The 15,234-nt window shown below is 47.4% G+C and overlaps 1 protein-coding gene across 2 annotated transcripts in view; it reads right to left on the reverse strand.

Annotated features, from left to right (window-relative positions):
• The window catches only part of VDR (vitamin D receptor), a 1,262,566-nt gene that overhangs the window by 549,608 nt on the left and 697,724 nt on the right, over window positions 1–15,234 (reverse strand). For both annotated transcript variants that reach the window (XR_015309792.1, XM_086964248.1), the window contains exon 6: window positions 572–740. Coding sequence is in view for 1 of the 2 variants with exons in the window: in XM_086964248.1 (XP_086820374.1) it covers window positions 572–740 (169 nt within the window). In the remaining variant the exon portion in view is untranslated. The remainder of the gene's footprint in view (window positions 1–571; window positions 741–15,234) is intronic.

Consider the following 15,234-nt stretch of genomic DNA (forward strand, 5'->3'; position numbering starts at 1 on the left):
CAAAAATAAAAGACTGCACAATTAAGAGGCACTATTCCACAAAAAAAAAATGTATGATTTACAATGTATGAGTTCTGTCATATTATAGACTCCAGGTACATTACATTTTTCTCACAATTGCACTTTTATCATAATGCATCGTAATGATGTTATTTGCATGGCAAGGGCGCACTATTTTTGCTTGAAATATTAGCAAGGATATACTCCTTGTTAGACGTTCATTTCTGGGCAAAATGATTGTATTGCGCATTTTTAAACTAGCAAAATTTAATATAAGATCATATTTTTGTCTGTGTGGATCACTAATGCAATACTACTAATTTACTGGTATGTCTTACTTTCAATCTATATCACCACAAACCTATGCAATATAATGTTCATCGGTTTTAATAGTAACACAATATTACTGAATTTCACAAACATATGTTTAAGATCCGATGACTGTGAGCCAGGGAATAAGATTTAACGAGTCAAGTAACATAATACAAACTTACGAGGGTAGCAAAAAAAATATTAACAAGCGTGCCCCCTTCTTATTTAAACAATTATAGGCATTACAAAAAAGGCTGACCTGAATCCAGGAACCATTTTGGCAAATCCAATAACTTTCTGTATGCTATAGCTTACAAGGTCCGCTAAATGAGGCAACATAGAAAGTTGTGGTTCACCAGGCGTAGAAGAACCATCACTATGTTGTTCAGTCAACATCAGGCTACTGAAGAAGTTAGGTGCAACACAATCTGTAGACAAAACATTTAAAGGAGAAAAATAAGAGTTACGCATTAAATTACTGCATTTTCTTAGGCCTCATTACCCACACACCAAATTCAATGCTTATGACCCCACACTATGTATAATATAAAACAAAAACAACCAATCAATCAAGATTATTTGTAAAGCGCGCTATTCACCCGCTAGGGTCTCAAGGCGCTAGTGGGGGGGGGGGGGGGCTGCTACTGCTCGAAAAGCCAGGTCTTGAGTTGCTTCCTGAAGGAGTGATGGCCCTGGGTGAGTCGTAGGTGGGTGGGGAGGGTGTTCCAGGTCTTGGCCACCAGGGTGGGTGAAGGATCTTTCTCCGGTGGTGGTTCTGCGGATCGGTGGGACTGTGGCGAGGGCGAGGCTGATGGAGCGGAGCTGGCGGGTTGGTGTGTAGAACGTGAGGCGGTTGTTGAGGTATTCGGGGTCCAAGTCGTGGAGAGCCTTGTGTGCGTGATTGAGGAGTCTGAACGTGATCCTTTTGCTAACGGGGAGCCAGTGCAGGTGCGGAGATGTGGCTGTGTCGGGGGATGTCCAAGACGAGTTGTGCTGAGGCGTTCTGGATGCGCTGGTCCCAGCGTAGAGGGCGTTCCCATAGTCCAGACGGCTGGTGACGAGGGCCTGGGTGACCGTTTTCCTGGTTCCAGTGGGGATCCAGCGGAAGATCTTACGGAGCATGCGGAGTGTGTTGAAGCAGGAGGAGGTACCGGCGTTAACTTGTCTGGCCATCGTGAGGGAGGAGTCAAGGATGAAGCCCAGGTTGCGTGCGTGGTCCGTGGGCTTGGGGGGGGGGCCCAGAGCAGGGGGCCACCAGGAGTCGTCCCAGGCGGTGATGGATGGGCCGAGGATGAGGACTTCCATCTTGTCTGAGTTCAGTTTCAGGCGGCTGAGCTTCATCCAGTCTGCGATGTCTTTCATTCCGTCCTGGAAGCTGGAAGCTGGCTCTGGCAGAGGTGGGGTCGTTGATGAGGGAGAGGATCAGTTGGGTATGGTCGGCGAAGGAGATGATGTTGAGGTTGTGCTTGCGTGCGATGGCTGCGAGGGGGCTCATGTAGACGTTGAAGAGGGTGGGGCTGAACGAGGAGCCTTGAGGTACGCCGCAGATGATCTTGGTGGCTTCTGTGAGGAAGGGCGGGAGACGGACTCTTTGGGTTCTGTCGGAGAGGAAGGAGGTGATCCATTCCAAGGGCTTTCCTTGGATTCCGGAGTGGCGGAAGCGGGTTGTCAGGGTGCGGTGGCAGACCGTGTCGAACGCAGCCGAAAGATCGAGCAGGATGATGGCAGCGGTTTCTCCGTTGTCCAGCAGGGTCCGGATGTCGTTGGTGGCCGCGATGAGGGTGGTCTCGGTGCTGTGGTTTGCTCGGAATCCAGACTGCGATGGGTCGAGGGAGCCGTTCGTTTCCAGGAAGGCTGTCCGCTGTTTGTTGACGTTTTCTCGATGACTTTTGCAGGGAAGGGGAGGAGCGAGATGGGGCGGAAGTTCTTGAGGTCTGAGGGGTCTGAGGTGGGTTCCTTCAGGAGGGCGCTGATCTCTGCGTGCTTCCAGCTCTCCGGGAAGGTGGCGGATATGAAGGAGTTGCTGATGATGTCCCGAAGTATGGGTGTGATGATGGAGTTGGCTTTGTTAAAGATGTGGTGTGGGCAGGGATCAGCTGGGGAGCCCGAGTGGATGTTGTTCATCGTGTGGGTGGTATCTTCAGTGCTGACCTGAGTCCAGGCGCACATGGTGGTGGTGGGGGGTGTAGGTTCGGTGGTGGGGTACGTGTTCTGAGTGACGAAGCTGTTGTGTATGTCGACGATCTTACCGTGAAAAAAGGTGGCCAGAGAGTTGCAGAGGTCTTGAGGTGAGATGTCATTGTCGCTGGCGTTGGGGTTGGAGAGCTCTTTCACGACGTTGAAGAGTTCCTTGCTGTTGTGGGTGTTGTTGTCCAGTCGTTCTCTGAAGGATGACCTTTTGGTGGTGCAGATCAGCTGGTGGTGTTTGCGGGTGGCGTTCTTGAGGGCTGTCATGTTATCCGTTGACTGGTTGTGGCGCCAGGCTTTCTCGAGGTCACGGCAGGATTTCTTGGAGTCTTTGAGATCATTGGTGAACCACGCGGCTTTCTTGCTGTTGAGGTTGCTGGGAGGGTTTTTCAGTGGAGCAAGGGTGTCGGCGCAGTCGGTGATCCACTGTGTGAGGTTGTAGGCTCCTTTGTTGGGGTCCGTGGTGTTGGTGGGAGGGTTTAGACGCAAGGAGGTGGTGAGTTGGTCGGTGGTGATCTTGCTCCAGCATCTTCGGGGGGTTTGTTGAGGGTGGTGGTGGATGGTTGTTTTCCTGAAGTTGAAGTGTACGCAGCTGTGGTCGGTCCAGTGGAGCTCGGTGGTGTGGCTGAAGGAGATGTGGTTACTGGAGGAGAAGACCGGGTCGAGCGGGTAGCCGGCGTAAAGGGTGGGGTGTTGACCAGTTTCTTGAATCCGAGGTTGGCGAGGTTGTCTAGTAGGGCGGTGGTGTTGTTGTCCTGGTCGTTCTCCAGGTGGAAGTTGAGGTCTCCTAGGAGGATGTAGTCGGGGGAGGCGAGGGCGAGCGGGCTGATGAAGTCTGCGATGGCCTTGCTGAAGTGTGAGCGTGGTCCCGGGGGTCTGTAGATGAGGGTTCCTCTGAGGGTGGTCTTGGGGTCGGTGTGAATCTGGAAGTGCAGGTGCTCTGCGGTGGCGAGGGTGTCGTCGGTGTTGGTCGTGATGCGGATAGTGTTCCTGTGGGCGATGGCGATGCCTCCTCCGGTCTGGTTGACGCGATCCCTCCGGATGATCTTGTAGCCGTCCGGGATGGCAATGGCGATGCCGGGGGCTGAGGAGGCGTTCATCCAGATTTCCGTGAAGAAGGAGACGTCTGGTGCCGTTTTGTCCAGGAGGTCCCATAGTTTGACGGCGTGCCTGTGGATGGAGCAGGTGTTGAGCAGGATGCACTTGAGGTGGTTGTTGTTGGCGGCTGTTTTGGCTGGCGCGGTGCAGGACCGAGTGCAGGTGAAGTAGCAGGCGTGGCAGGTGAAGGCTCCGTGGGTGCGTTCGGGGTGGCTTGGTAGCAGGCTGGATGTCGGCCAGTGTTGAGTGCGTGGAGAGTGGCGGCGTCGTAGCTCAGTCTGGTTGGCTGGCTCTGGCGGGGTCCAGGGGTTCTGGCGCTGGGCACGGTCCGGGCGTAGACGGGCTTGCCTTTGGCCCCCGGCATTTATGGCCAAGTGGGAGGGTTGAGCAGCTGGGAGGCCGGGCGGCAAATGGGGAGCAGGAGACAGGAGAGGGGGGCGGGGCCGCAGGAGAGCAGTGGCGGGGAGCAGAGGGGGGGAAAGAGCGGGAAAGCGGAGCGGGGGAGAGCGAGGGCAAGCCTGGGCAAGCCTGGAGATCGGGGGAAAGCCTGGGCAAGCCTGGAGAGCGAGGGCAAGCCTGGAGAGCAGGGGCCTTAAGGAGAGGCGGCAGCAAGAGAGCCAAGCAGGCAGCGGCAGCAGAATCTGGGCACACGGGGGCCGTGCGTTAGTGGAGTGACCGGGTCAAGGGTCACAACTTAAAAGGGAAAGGTATTTAAACTTTAACACATAATTAAACCAGTTAATGATATTACATTCATAGTGGTCTCTGTCAAAGTAGTAAGGCTAATGTTATATAGAATCTCTTCTGTACGATTATTTAGAACATTTGTGATAGCGTCCGTTTTAACAAGCGTATGGTCATGAACACTGAATATGGTGTGTGTGTTATGGTTTGCATAGCTATTGCACGAATTATGGATTGTGCTTCTAACCATAACATACAAAGTTCAGTGACTGTAATCAGCAGAGGTTTCATGCGCAAACAGGATGTGGCTCTGTATCATCCCAGATGTGACAGAGCAGAGATGCATATCAGCAACACCCCTGCATGGTAATGTGTTCTTGTCTCTTTCCTTTTCTGTGCCATCAGACATGCAGCATATAACAACTGTATCAGTGCGCTGATTTCTAACTTGGGACCTTTTTAGATGTGAAAGACGCCGCTCCACAGGTCGGGAATGTGGGACTGCAGTCAGGAATGTGAGTTTAGACACTCCACCCAAAAGAGTGTCACCGAAGTTAAGTTACTTGTTCTTATGATGGATACTTCTAACTGCAAATTTCATACCTTTAGAATAGACACAGAAAAAGTACTTTCCAAAGGTGGAAGTTCTACGGAGTGGACTCATGACAAGAAGTCCTGCAGGATCAACCGAGTGAAGTGACCTTCTTGACAGACCTGGCTGTCAAGGCAGTAATGCTTTATGAATGGATGCACAGATACCCACATCATAGCCTGGCGGATAACAAGGACAAGAACTCCTCGCGCCAATGCAGGAGTGGTCATGAGCCGGGTGGAATGGGCTCTTAACAGTTCTGCTTTTTAACCAGAATGCAGCAAATCTTGATGCGAAGGACTATCTTCCTTGCCGAAATCATTTTCTGCACAGCCTCCCTTTCTTCATTTTAGAAAATCTCATGAACAGTTGATTGTACACTTGATGGGCATTGTTACGATTGATAAAAAAGTATAAGTCCTTTTGAGGTCCAACTGATGGAGCCTCCCCTCCTCTTTCAAGGGGTGAGAGGGAGCAAAACACACAGATAAAGTGATTGACTGCCCAATGTGAAGGGAGTCACAACCTTTAGTAAAAAGGCCACCTGAGTCATCAGCACCAATCTGTCAGGGAGGAAGGTGGCGTAGGGCAGTTGTACTGAAAGTCTGCAATTCTCTCTTGGGACAAGTTGACGTGATCGTGATGAGATAGATGGCTTTCTGAATCAGGAGAAGCAGCAAGCAACTAAGCATAAGATCAAAGGGTGCACACATAAGAAAAGTCGAAATAAGGTTAAGTTTCCACTGGGACATCACAAACAGTTTGAAATAGAACATGTGTCAAACCGTTGATCAACCCTACCACAACTGATGATTAAACAAGGACACTGGTCTAGCAAACGTAAAAAGGCCAAAGGAACCGATAAATTACCTTTTACAGTGCCCACAGAAAGGACTTGCTGGGTGAAGGACAAAACAAAGAATAACGTCTGACATTTTTGGTTGTAAGGTGCCAGTGTCTTGGGAACCACACCAGATCACAAACGTGTCCCAGAGACAGCACGGGTAGATCTTGTGGATGGGCATCTGCCGGTGATGGTGCCATCTATTGCCTCAGATGGTAATTCAAATGAAGTCAATTGTCGCCACTCAATCTCCAGCTATTGGTTCTAAGTTGTGGAGGCTGGCATAAAGGATTTTGCCCTGTTGCTGAGATGCAATATCCTTCCTAAGTGGCAGCCTGATTGGAAGACCTTTCTCATTATCAGGAATTCCAGGTACAGTGCTCTCCTAGCCCAGTCTGGAACAATTAGGATGATTTCGGCCCAAATATTCTTGATCTTCTAAAAAAGGACAGGAGAGTTGGTGGCGGGATGGTGTACAGGAATCCCTCTTTCCATTCCAGCCATAATGAGTTCCATAGCAAGTGCTGTTGCAGAAACTCCAATGCACAAAACCATTGACACTGCGCATTACAGTGGAGAATAGATCTAGCCAGAGTTCTCTCCAATGTACAAAATGATAAAGTTACTTACCATTGGTAATGCTTTTTCTTCGTGGATACAGTATCTGCCTTTGGATTACGCACTTTTTAATTACCCCTTGCGCAGCATTGCACAGAATTTTTTTCTCCATAGCTCTCCCACGTCGACGATGACGTCACAATGGAACGACTCCACTCGCGACCCTGCGCTACGTCATCGGAGCCATAAGAAGACCCGTTGGCGTGCTGAAGCCAGCTACACCGATTTTTTTCTGTGCCTTCAAGGCAAACGGGTGAACCCACAACATTTCCAAAAGCATACACAGTATACATTTTAAAGAAAGAAATTGGAAATTCTTGAATATAGACATTTCCTAGTGACCAGTATCATATTATTTCAAATAACAATAAAATATATGAATCGCATGCCGATAGTTTTTCGATATAAAAAAAGACAGGCAACGAGGAGGTAGGTGGTCAGGGAGGACCCCACAGGAAGATACTGTATCCACCAGATAAAGTGTTAACGAAGGCAAGTAACTTGTTCGTCTGATAGATACATCTGCCTGTGGAATCCTCACATTTTGAATTGAATTCCCGAGCAGGAACGACCAGAGAATTCCGATAAGCAGGGGAAACTCTTGGAAGCTAGAGAGCTGTAGCGGCAGATGTGGAGCATCTCCGTTGCTTTGATTATAAAAAATATATCACCCGAGCCCATAAGTCGGGAGCTCTATTGGCTTGGCTGGCCAACCCTGCCAGGAGGTGTTCGGTCATATTGGAGACCAGAGAACAGAATGGGGTAGGGAGGTATGACCAGGAGGGTATCAACGACCTGTTCCTAGATTACTACGCCGACTTATACAAAAGTAGACTGGCACCAACAGCAGAGGACATAGACCCGTTCATAGGGGACGTAGAACCACCCGTCTTAGAAGAAGATCTTGCAACTATTCTGGGTCGGGATGTGGAAATGGGAGAAGTAAGGGGAGCTATTAAGCATATGGCACGCAACAAAACCCCAGGAACAGATGGCATATCCATTGAATTCTATCTAGCATACATTGACTTGCTAGCCCCTAGACTGGTGCAGCTGTACAATGACGCGAGGCAAGAGGGACACCTACCTGCCTCGAACAGGGAGGCAGTTATTATACCCCTGCTTAAACCAGGGAAACCATCTTGGGATAGAGCAGCATACCGCCCGCTTTCAATGCTCAACCTGCACTCCAAAATCCTGAGTCGTATACTGGCCACTTGCCTGCTTCCACACTACAGCTCTTATACACAGGGATCTATCCGGGTTTATACCTGCCAGAAACGCAGCCCTTAATGTCCGATGCCTCATTCATATACTACAGGCAGATACTTAGAGGAAAGAGGAGGTGGCGGTCTTCTCAGTGGACATAGAGAAGGCATTTGATAGCCTGGAATGGCCTTATTTATTTCATGTAATGCGGAAGATTGGGCTGGGTGAGAGGTTTGTGAGCTGAACATCTCTCATTTATGCTGACTCTACTGCTAAGGTTAAGATGGGGGGCTATTATCAGACACCTGTAATGTGAGACGGGGAACACAACAGGAGTGCCCGCTCTCCCTCCTACTCTTTGCCCTTGCGATGGAACCGTTAACAGACCAGGCTAGAACAGGGCAAAACTATCATGGCCTAAACGTTCTTGGCCAGACCCACCACATTGCGTTCTATGCAGATGATCTGCTGCTGTTCCTGGCAAATTCCAGGGAGGCGCTCCTCGGTGCAAAAGACTTGCTACAGGCCCTAGGTAATGTAGCGGGGCTGAAGGTGAACTGGGAAAAGTCCTGTCTGTTTACCAGCGATGGAGGGTAGAATAGGCCCACAAGAAAGTGAGGGTGGGAGATGGGAGAATAGGAGCCTGACATACCTAGGTACTCAAATATACCATATTCAGGGGGATGTCCTGGAGGGTAACATAGAGAGAGCGATCAAGGGTACAAAAAGTTCTGGGGTTCTCTGCTGTTGTCAGAGGCTGGCCGGATGGCTCTACTTAAGATGGTAACTTTGTAGAGATCACTCTATTACTTCAGAACTCTGCCGGTCTGGATACCAATGAAGTACTTCACCCAACTTAAGGTGATGATTTCGGGGTTTCTGTGGGTGAATGGCAGGCAAAGAGTGGCACTTAGCATCCTCATGCGACCGAGACCAGAGGGAGGGCTGGCGGTCCCCGACTTTGAGGCCTTCTACCTCTCAGCACAACTTCAGTGGCTCACGAAATGGACGGCAAGCCGCATTCGAAAGCTGGAGTACAGAGAGAGGACACCGTGTCCCTGAGAGTGATAGCCCAAATCGCACTGAGGTTACCTGTTTGACCTTCAACCCTCCCCCTGGAGCTGAGCACGGCCCGCCAATGTTGGTATAGGTACCTGAGACATGTCAAAATAAGATGCCCTTATGTACCAGAAATTCCACTACTTATGTGTGAGGCCCTGCCACATGGAGGTAGTTGGCAGAGACTGGAGGCTTGGTCGGAACAGGGACTGGATACACTAGGTGACTTGAATATGGAGGGCCCCAGGATCCTATCAACGATCTGCAAGATTGGTATGGCTTGCCCAGGTGGGACTTCCTATTGCACTCTGCCCGTACTGCGGCTGTTTGAATGCATTGGGGGAGGGACTCTCGGAACCACCGTCATCATTAGGGTGTCAGTATCTAGTATTTGCGGAAGGGACAATTAAGGCAGTCACGGTCATCTACAGGCGAACAATGCAGAAAATATTGCTGCCTTAACGGAGCTGCAATGAAAATGGGAAGCGGACATCTGTGAGTTTATTCCAGGAAAAACAAGGGAGGAGATAGTAGAGAAGGTTTGGAAGAACACAGGAAATGCCAGATTCCAAATGATGCATTTTTATATCCTACACATGGCATACCTTACCCCGGAAAAGATCAATCAGTATTTTAATTCTCAAGAGGCGGCTTGTCCGCAATGTAATAGGGAGAGGAGCTGGATTTAGACATATGCTCTGGGATTGCCCGTAGATGGGTAGCTTCTGGGAAGAGGTAACTATGCTGCTGGCAGATTTCGCTGACAGGGATGTCGAGGCATTACAGGGATATTACCTGTTACACTGGTTCCCAACTGAACGAAAAACAAAATCATGAGCAAATTCATAGATATGGGTTTAGTACTAGCCAAAAGGGATATAACCATGCACTGGAAAGCAAAACAAGGTCCAAATATAACCAGATGGAAGAAAGAACTTATTAAGTGGGAAGAGTGTGAAGAGATAATTAGGTTGCAAATAGCACAACAAACAAAAAGCGAGAAGGCGCTGGAAGCAACTAGAGCATGGGAATCCTTAGTAGTCTTACTCCGAGTCCCAGATGATGCTGAAGACGAAGAATTGATTGAAGAGCCTCCGATAGGGGTAAATTAGGCTACCTACACTCAAGCCCACCAAATAGCCCTGGAGCATTGATTAGCAGCTGCAGGGCACCTCCGTCCTTATAGGTCATGGGGTCCCTTAAGTGGTACCTCAGACAATCGCAAAGCACAGCCAGTACCAGAAGCTCTTCACAAAGGAGCAACATGTATTTAAGTGAAACGCCTGGGGGAGGGGAAGGAGGGGGGCTAGTTTGAAGCTGGGTATGTTGATGTATAGAATGATCCAAGTGCTGACCACAAATGAACCCTATCCATTGCATAGCTGCGGAAAGAGGGAGGTCTCATGAGTAGAGCAAGGACTGGAATCTCCTCCATGTTGTTGCACTAAGGAGCTGTACATATCAGAGTCCAGTAACTTCATATCCGAATACATGATATATGTGATGCCTTGATGGTTTCTGGAAAAGTCTGTAACCCCCAATAAAGTTTGTTTACAAAAGAATTGGGGCATTTAGTTCAGGATGTACAGGGTGCTGGTGTCACTCTGTGCTGATGACAGCTTACTTCTTGTCAGAGACTAGGCCTGGGCGGTAAATTCTGTTCCGCTCACGGAATGTGGGTAATTTCGTGTTTCACAGAGAACGCAGAGTTGCCCAAAATTCTGCGATCCACGGCTTCGCACAATTCTTTGCTTGTTCGCGCTTTCAAAGTTTGTGCTCACAAGATATATGGCCCCCCAGCACGCAAACAGTGCTCACGAACAGGTAAAAAGCATTGCGAACGGGAGGAACAAGCAATTCCGCGGAACTCTGTGTGCTTGTGGAGATTTTTTACCGTTTCGCTGAGCTTTGAGTAGCGCGACAATGCAAATTCCGCCCACCTCTATCAGAGACCCCATCCGAACTGAGATCAATGACTTTGCCTGTTGGTCTGGCCTTACCATAAATTGGTCCATAACACTCATGATGCCACTCACGGACAGCACAGCCGCACCACAGTTTATACATCCCCTTCAGTGGCAAGTGATCTCCGTCTGCTTTCTGGGATACCAGTCCACTGTGGTTCGACTGTCGTACTACGTGAGAATTATAGTACTCTAATAGACAAAATCAGAACTACTATTGCTAAATGGTTGAAATTACCCTTAAAGATGGCAGGCCATGTTGCCCTTATAAAGATGGAGATACTTCCACAACTCCTAGATCTGTTCCAAAATATCTCAATCACACTGACCTTGGGATTCTTCAACCAGTTACAATCCTCTTTAATCAAACTCACTTGAGATGCCAAAAACCCACAAACTGCTTGGAGGCTATTGCAGAGGGCGTACGAGCAGGGTGGCTTTGCTGTTTGCCATTTAAAGATGTATTGCTACACAGACCAAACATTATTTGCTGCACACTGGTTTCATAACTATCAACAGGTACCACACCGGGACCTGGGACTGGGCATGACAGTCTCCCATAAGCTAACTAATGTAATCAAGAAGACCATGTTAGACCTGGCATCTTTGTCGTGGTTTCCCCTGCCTTTTTGCCTCTACCTCTGTATTTTTGATGCTGTGCTGGAATTTGCTTTTGCTGGTTTAGATGCTTTGGGCACTTTGCCACTGCTGATCAGTGTCAAAGTGCAAGTGCTCCCTGTGTAAATTGTTACTGTAATTGGTTATCCATGATTGGCATATTTGTATTACCAAGAAGTCCCTAGTAAAGTGCACTGAGTGTTGCCAGGGCTGGTGATTCAAATGGTACTAGTGATAGGGAGTGAAAAACGTAATTGTACAGTTAATAAAAACCATTACAAATGTATAAAATACCAGAGTTTAAAAAGTAGAAGATGAACCTTAGACAGCATATAAACAGGTAATGAGTCGTAAATGTATTTTTTTTAAATTAATCTTGTGCTTAAAAATTGCCATATCTGGGACAGGGAGAACATTTGTGTTTTTAATGTACGAGTTCATGATGGAAATTAGGACTTTACCAAGGCTCCTCTCTTTTTCTCAAAATTAATTATGTATTTGACTGCTCCACAAATAAGTTGAGGGTCCACAGAACACAGTGTTTGTATAACAGCGGACCGACAGGTACGTACTCCAATTTCATTGAACTTCACCCTTAGTCTGCTCCGGCGTTCCAAATTCATGGCGGGGCAGATGCAGATCAGATGAATTAAGTCTTGTTTTCTTGCTCCACACAATACGCACCCTTTATTTTCTTGTATCCGCCATTTTGGTTGATCAAAGTTTGTTGGAAGGTTACCCAGCCTCAATGTAAGATATCTCAATTTGATATGCGCTGAGAAGGCAAGTTGTAGATATGCTGCCGGAACCAGCTTTTTATATGATTGTATTGTCATCCAGGCATGTTCACGATGACTCAAAGATGACTTATCGTTAATTAACAAATGCATGCTGGCAGCCTTCTTTGCGGTTTGTTTGAACAATGATACCGGGAGCCTGGTTTCCCAAAGTGGGGCCAATTCTGTAGTTTCTAAAGAGAGTTTGAGGAATTTGGCATACTGGGAATTAGGACTATTATGAATTGCTTCCCACATGGCACGATAAATCTCTGTTTCCTGGTTCATCCAGACATCGTACCAAAATTTAACAGTCTCATATTTTTTTTGCAGAACTTGTGATTGCAGGCCAAATTCAAGTCGCACTTGTGCGGGTGATGCATTAATTGGCAAACCAAATACACGCTTATAGATTTTTGTTTGTATTTTTTCTATGAGCTGTGCACTCTTCCCGTGATGTAATACGCTCCCGTAAGATATTGTTGGCAGTAACTTTGCTTTCATTACGTTTAAGAGCGGATTGAACATAGGGCCTCTAAGTTTAGTTGCTAAATTGCTGAAAGCGTGTAACAAGGCAATTCCCTTCTTTTCGATGGCGTTCAAATGCGTTGCAAAATTTTGTCGCTTGTCTAGTTGTACCCCCAGGTACTTATAGCTTTCCACCACTTCCAATTTGCTCTTATCTATTACGAACACCAGTAGCGTTTTATGGCGGCGTGTTATAACCAGGATCTTTGTCTTCTTACTGTTTATTTCTAATAAATTTGATTTTGTGTATCTGGTCAGTTCTTCCAGCAGACGTTGTAGACCAATTTTTGTTTGGCTGAATAAAACCACATCATCGGCATAGGAACGATGTGTAACACGCAGGTGACCTAGCCGTGGTGGATGAGAGCTGATCTGATCCAAATCTGGTGTTAAATCAGCCATAAATAAATTGAAGAGATGGGGTGCCAACACGCAGCCTTGTTTTAGACCATCAAAAGGTGCTGATCTTACGAGTAAGCCGCTGGCCGTTATCAATCTTTACCTGCATCCAGGTGCAGGTCGATGATTGGAATTAAGATTGAATCTGGCAGGCCCTGCTGCTTCAGTTTGTACCAAAGTAAACGCCTGCTAACACGGTCAAAGGCCGCCTTGAAGTCTACGAAACAGGCATAGAGTGCTTGGCGATTTTGTAAACTTTTTTCCGCGATTAGGCTCAAGGTCATTATGTTAGCCATCGTGCCTGTTCCGCGGCGAAACCCAGTCTGGTTTATCGGGATTATTTGTTGGTTTCAGACCATTCTGCAAGATCCGCTAGTACTAGGGATGCGTAGTATTTAGCTTCTGCGTCAATGAGAGCTATCAACAGATAGTTGGCCGGGTTTTCGCGATCTCCGCCTTTGTAAATTGGATTAATTATTGCTCCCCTCCAACTGTCTGGGAGCAGACGTGTGTTGTTTATGGATCGGAACAGGTGGTTAAATTTACCAGCCCAATATTGCAGGTCCTCCTTGTAAATTGCCTGCGGGATGCCAATCGGTCCTGGCGCGCTGTCTTGCCTACTTCTTCTGATTATTTGTAATATTTGAAGTTCATCACCAGTCCGCAACGATTGGTCTAGTCTTTCCTGTTGGATTTTGTACGTTTTTGGCTGGTCATAAGGTGTTTCTTCCAAGGCCACTGTACTCGATGTTGTTGCTGGAGGCTGCAAAACTGATCTAATTGAGAAGGTGTCGGCTATGTGTTGGACCCATGCGCTTTCGGTTATGCAGGTCATACTTATGGCCTGTGCTGATCTGCTCAGGGAGTTAACTTGCAGCCAAAAGGCCCTGGTGTCAGATTTTTTTAATGTTATACAACATTTTAGTCCAGAACTCGTTGGCTTGACGTTTTTTCTCCGTCCAGGTTAGCTTCTTATAGAGTTTCCTTATTGTTCGAACTTCCTGCCAAGCACTTGAGTTGGCCTTATGGCCTTGTGCTCGTCTTGTGGTTTTCCGCAAGCGTCTTCTCAAAGTAAGTATAGCTTTTGAAAAGGCAGCACTGTTAGCTGGATTAGCCTTCTTTTTAGTATTGATACTTGTCCTGGGTAACTTATTTAGGTAGTCAGTCCAAGTCTCAGAACACAGATCTTTATCTAAGACTAAGGATTGGAGTTCCTTCTTGGCGTCCAGCGCTATTTGTGGCAGAGTGGTACTTGTCCACCTCAATCTCTTCAGATTGATTGTAGATACTTCGCCTACCATAGTTTGTACTTGGTGGTACCTTGAAGGAGTCAGTTTTATTTCAATATGCTGCATTGAATGATCACTATCTAATGAGATGATTTTTTGAAATTGTTTCACCAGTCTTAACAAGGGTAGTGTGACTATAGTGTAGTCCAAAATTGTGCTTGTTCCGTGACCTATATAGGTTGTGGAAGGTGGTTTATCTTGCACGAATCTTCCATTTAGCACCCTTAGCCCGATATGCTCAAGGTCCCACATCAAATGCCTACCAGCTGTATCCATCTTCTTTACAGGTGTAATCTCCTGGGGTTCTACGCCCCCCTGCTCATTTGCTATTATAATATGATTCTCTTCTTCCGGGCTATGCAGAAGATTGGCATTGAAATCGCCTGTCAAGATAATGTCCCATCTTGGTTGTTCAAGGCGAAAGTCGGAGACAACATTATTGATGCGTTTAAAGAGCTCTTTTTTTTAATGTGTTTTTCGGGTGGGCATATACGTTGATTAAGATGATTGTTCCAATTTCACCGTTAGACATCCCATCCAATTTGATAATTTGCATGTCTGCCGATGATGTGGGCAATTGAGAGGCCTTGATCTTAAGTGCGGTGGATATGTATACTGACAGTCCCCCTTTGGCATGCCCGTAGCGCTGAGTGCGGGTGGCGCTAGCATGGAAACATAGTCTACCTGGAACATCAGTTGGCTCCATTAACCATGTTTCCTGGAGGGCTATGATGTCATACATGCCCCAGGTGTCTGTTTTTCTAGAATCATTTAAAATGTCTTTGGCTCCTGCGATGTTCCAGGAGAGGAGTTTGATCGAATTACCCTTTACTTGGCCTGCCTGGCGACAGTTTCAGTCATCATTAATACGCTGTGTCAGACCCCGGCTATCATTGTTGTCGTTATCTTCTCCCCTGGCGCCATGTAGTACTGAATGAATAAGTTGACTTGCCCGTGTTTGTTCTTTTCCCATACTTCCTTAAGAGAGAGGAGGGATATCCCGGTTTTGCTTCTTCTTTCAGATTGATTGCCCACTCCTCAAATTTGGTGGTTTCAG

Source organism: Lissotriton vulgaris, chromosome 1_1, assembly GCF_964263255.1.
Source record: "Lissotriton vulgaris chromosome 1_1, aLisVul1.2, whole genome shotgun sequence".
Lineage (NCBI taxonomy): Eukaryota > Metazoa > Chordata > Amphibia > Caudata > Salamandridae > Lissotriton > Lissotriton vulgaris.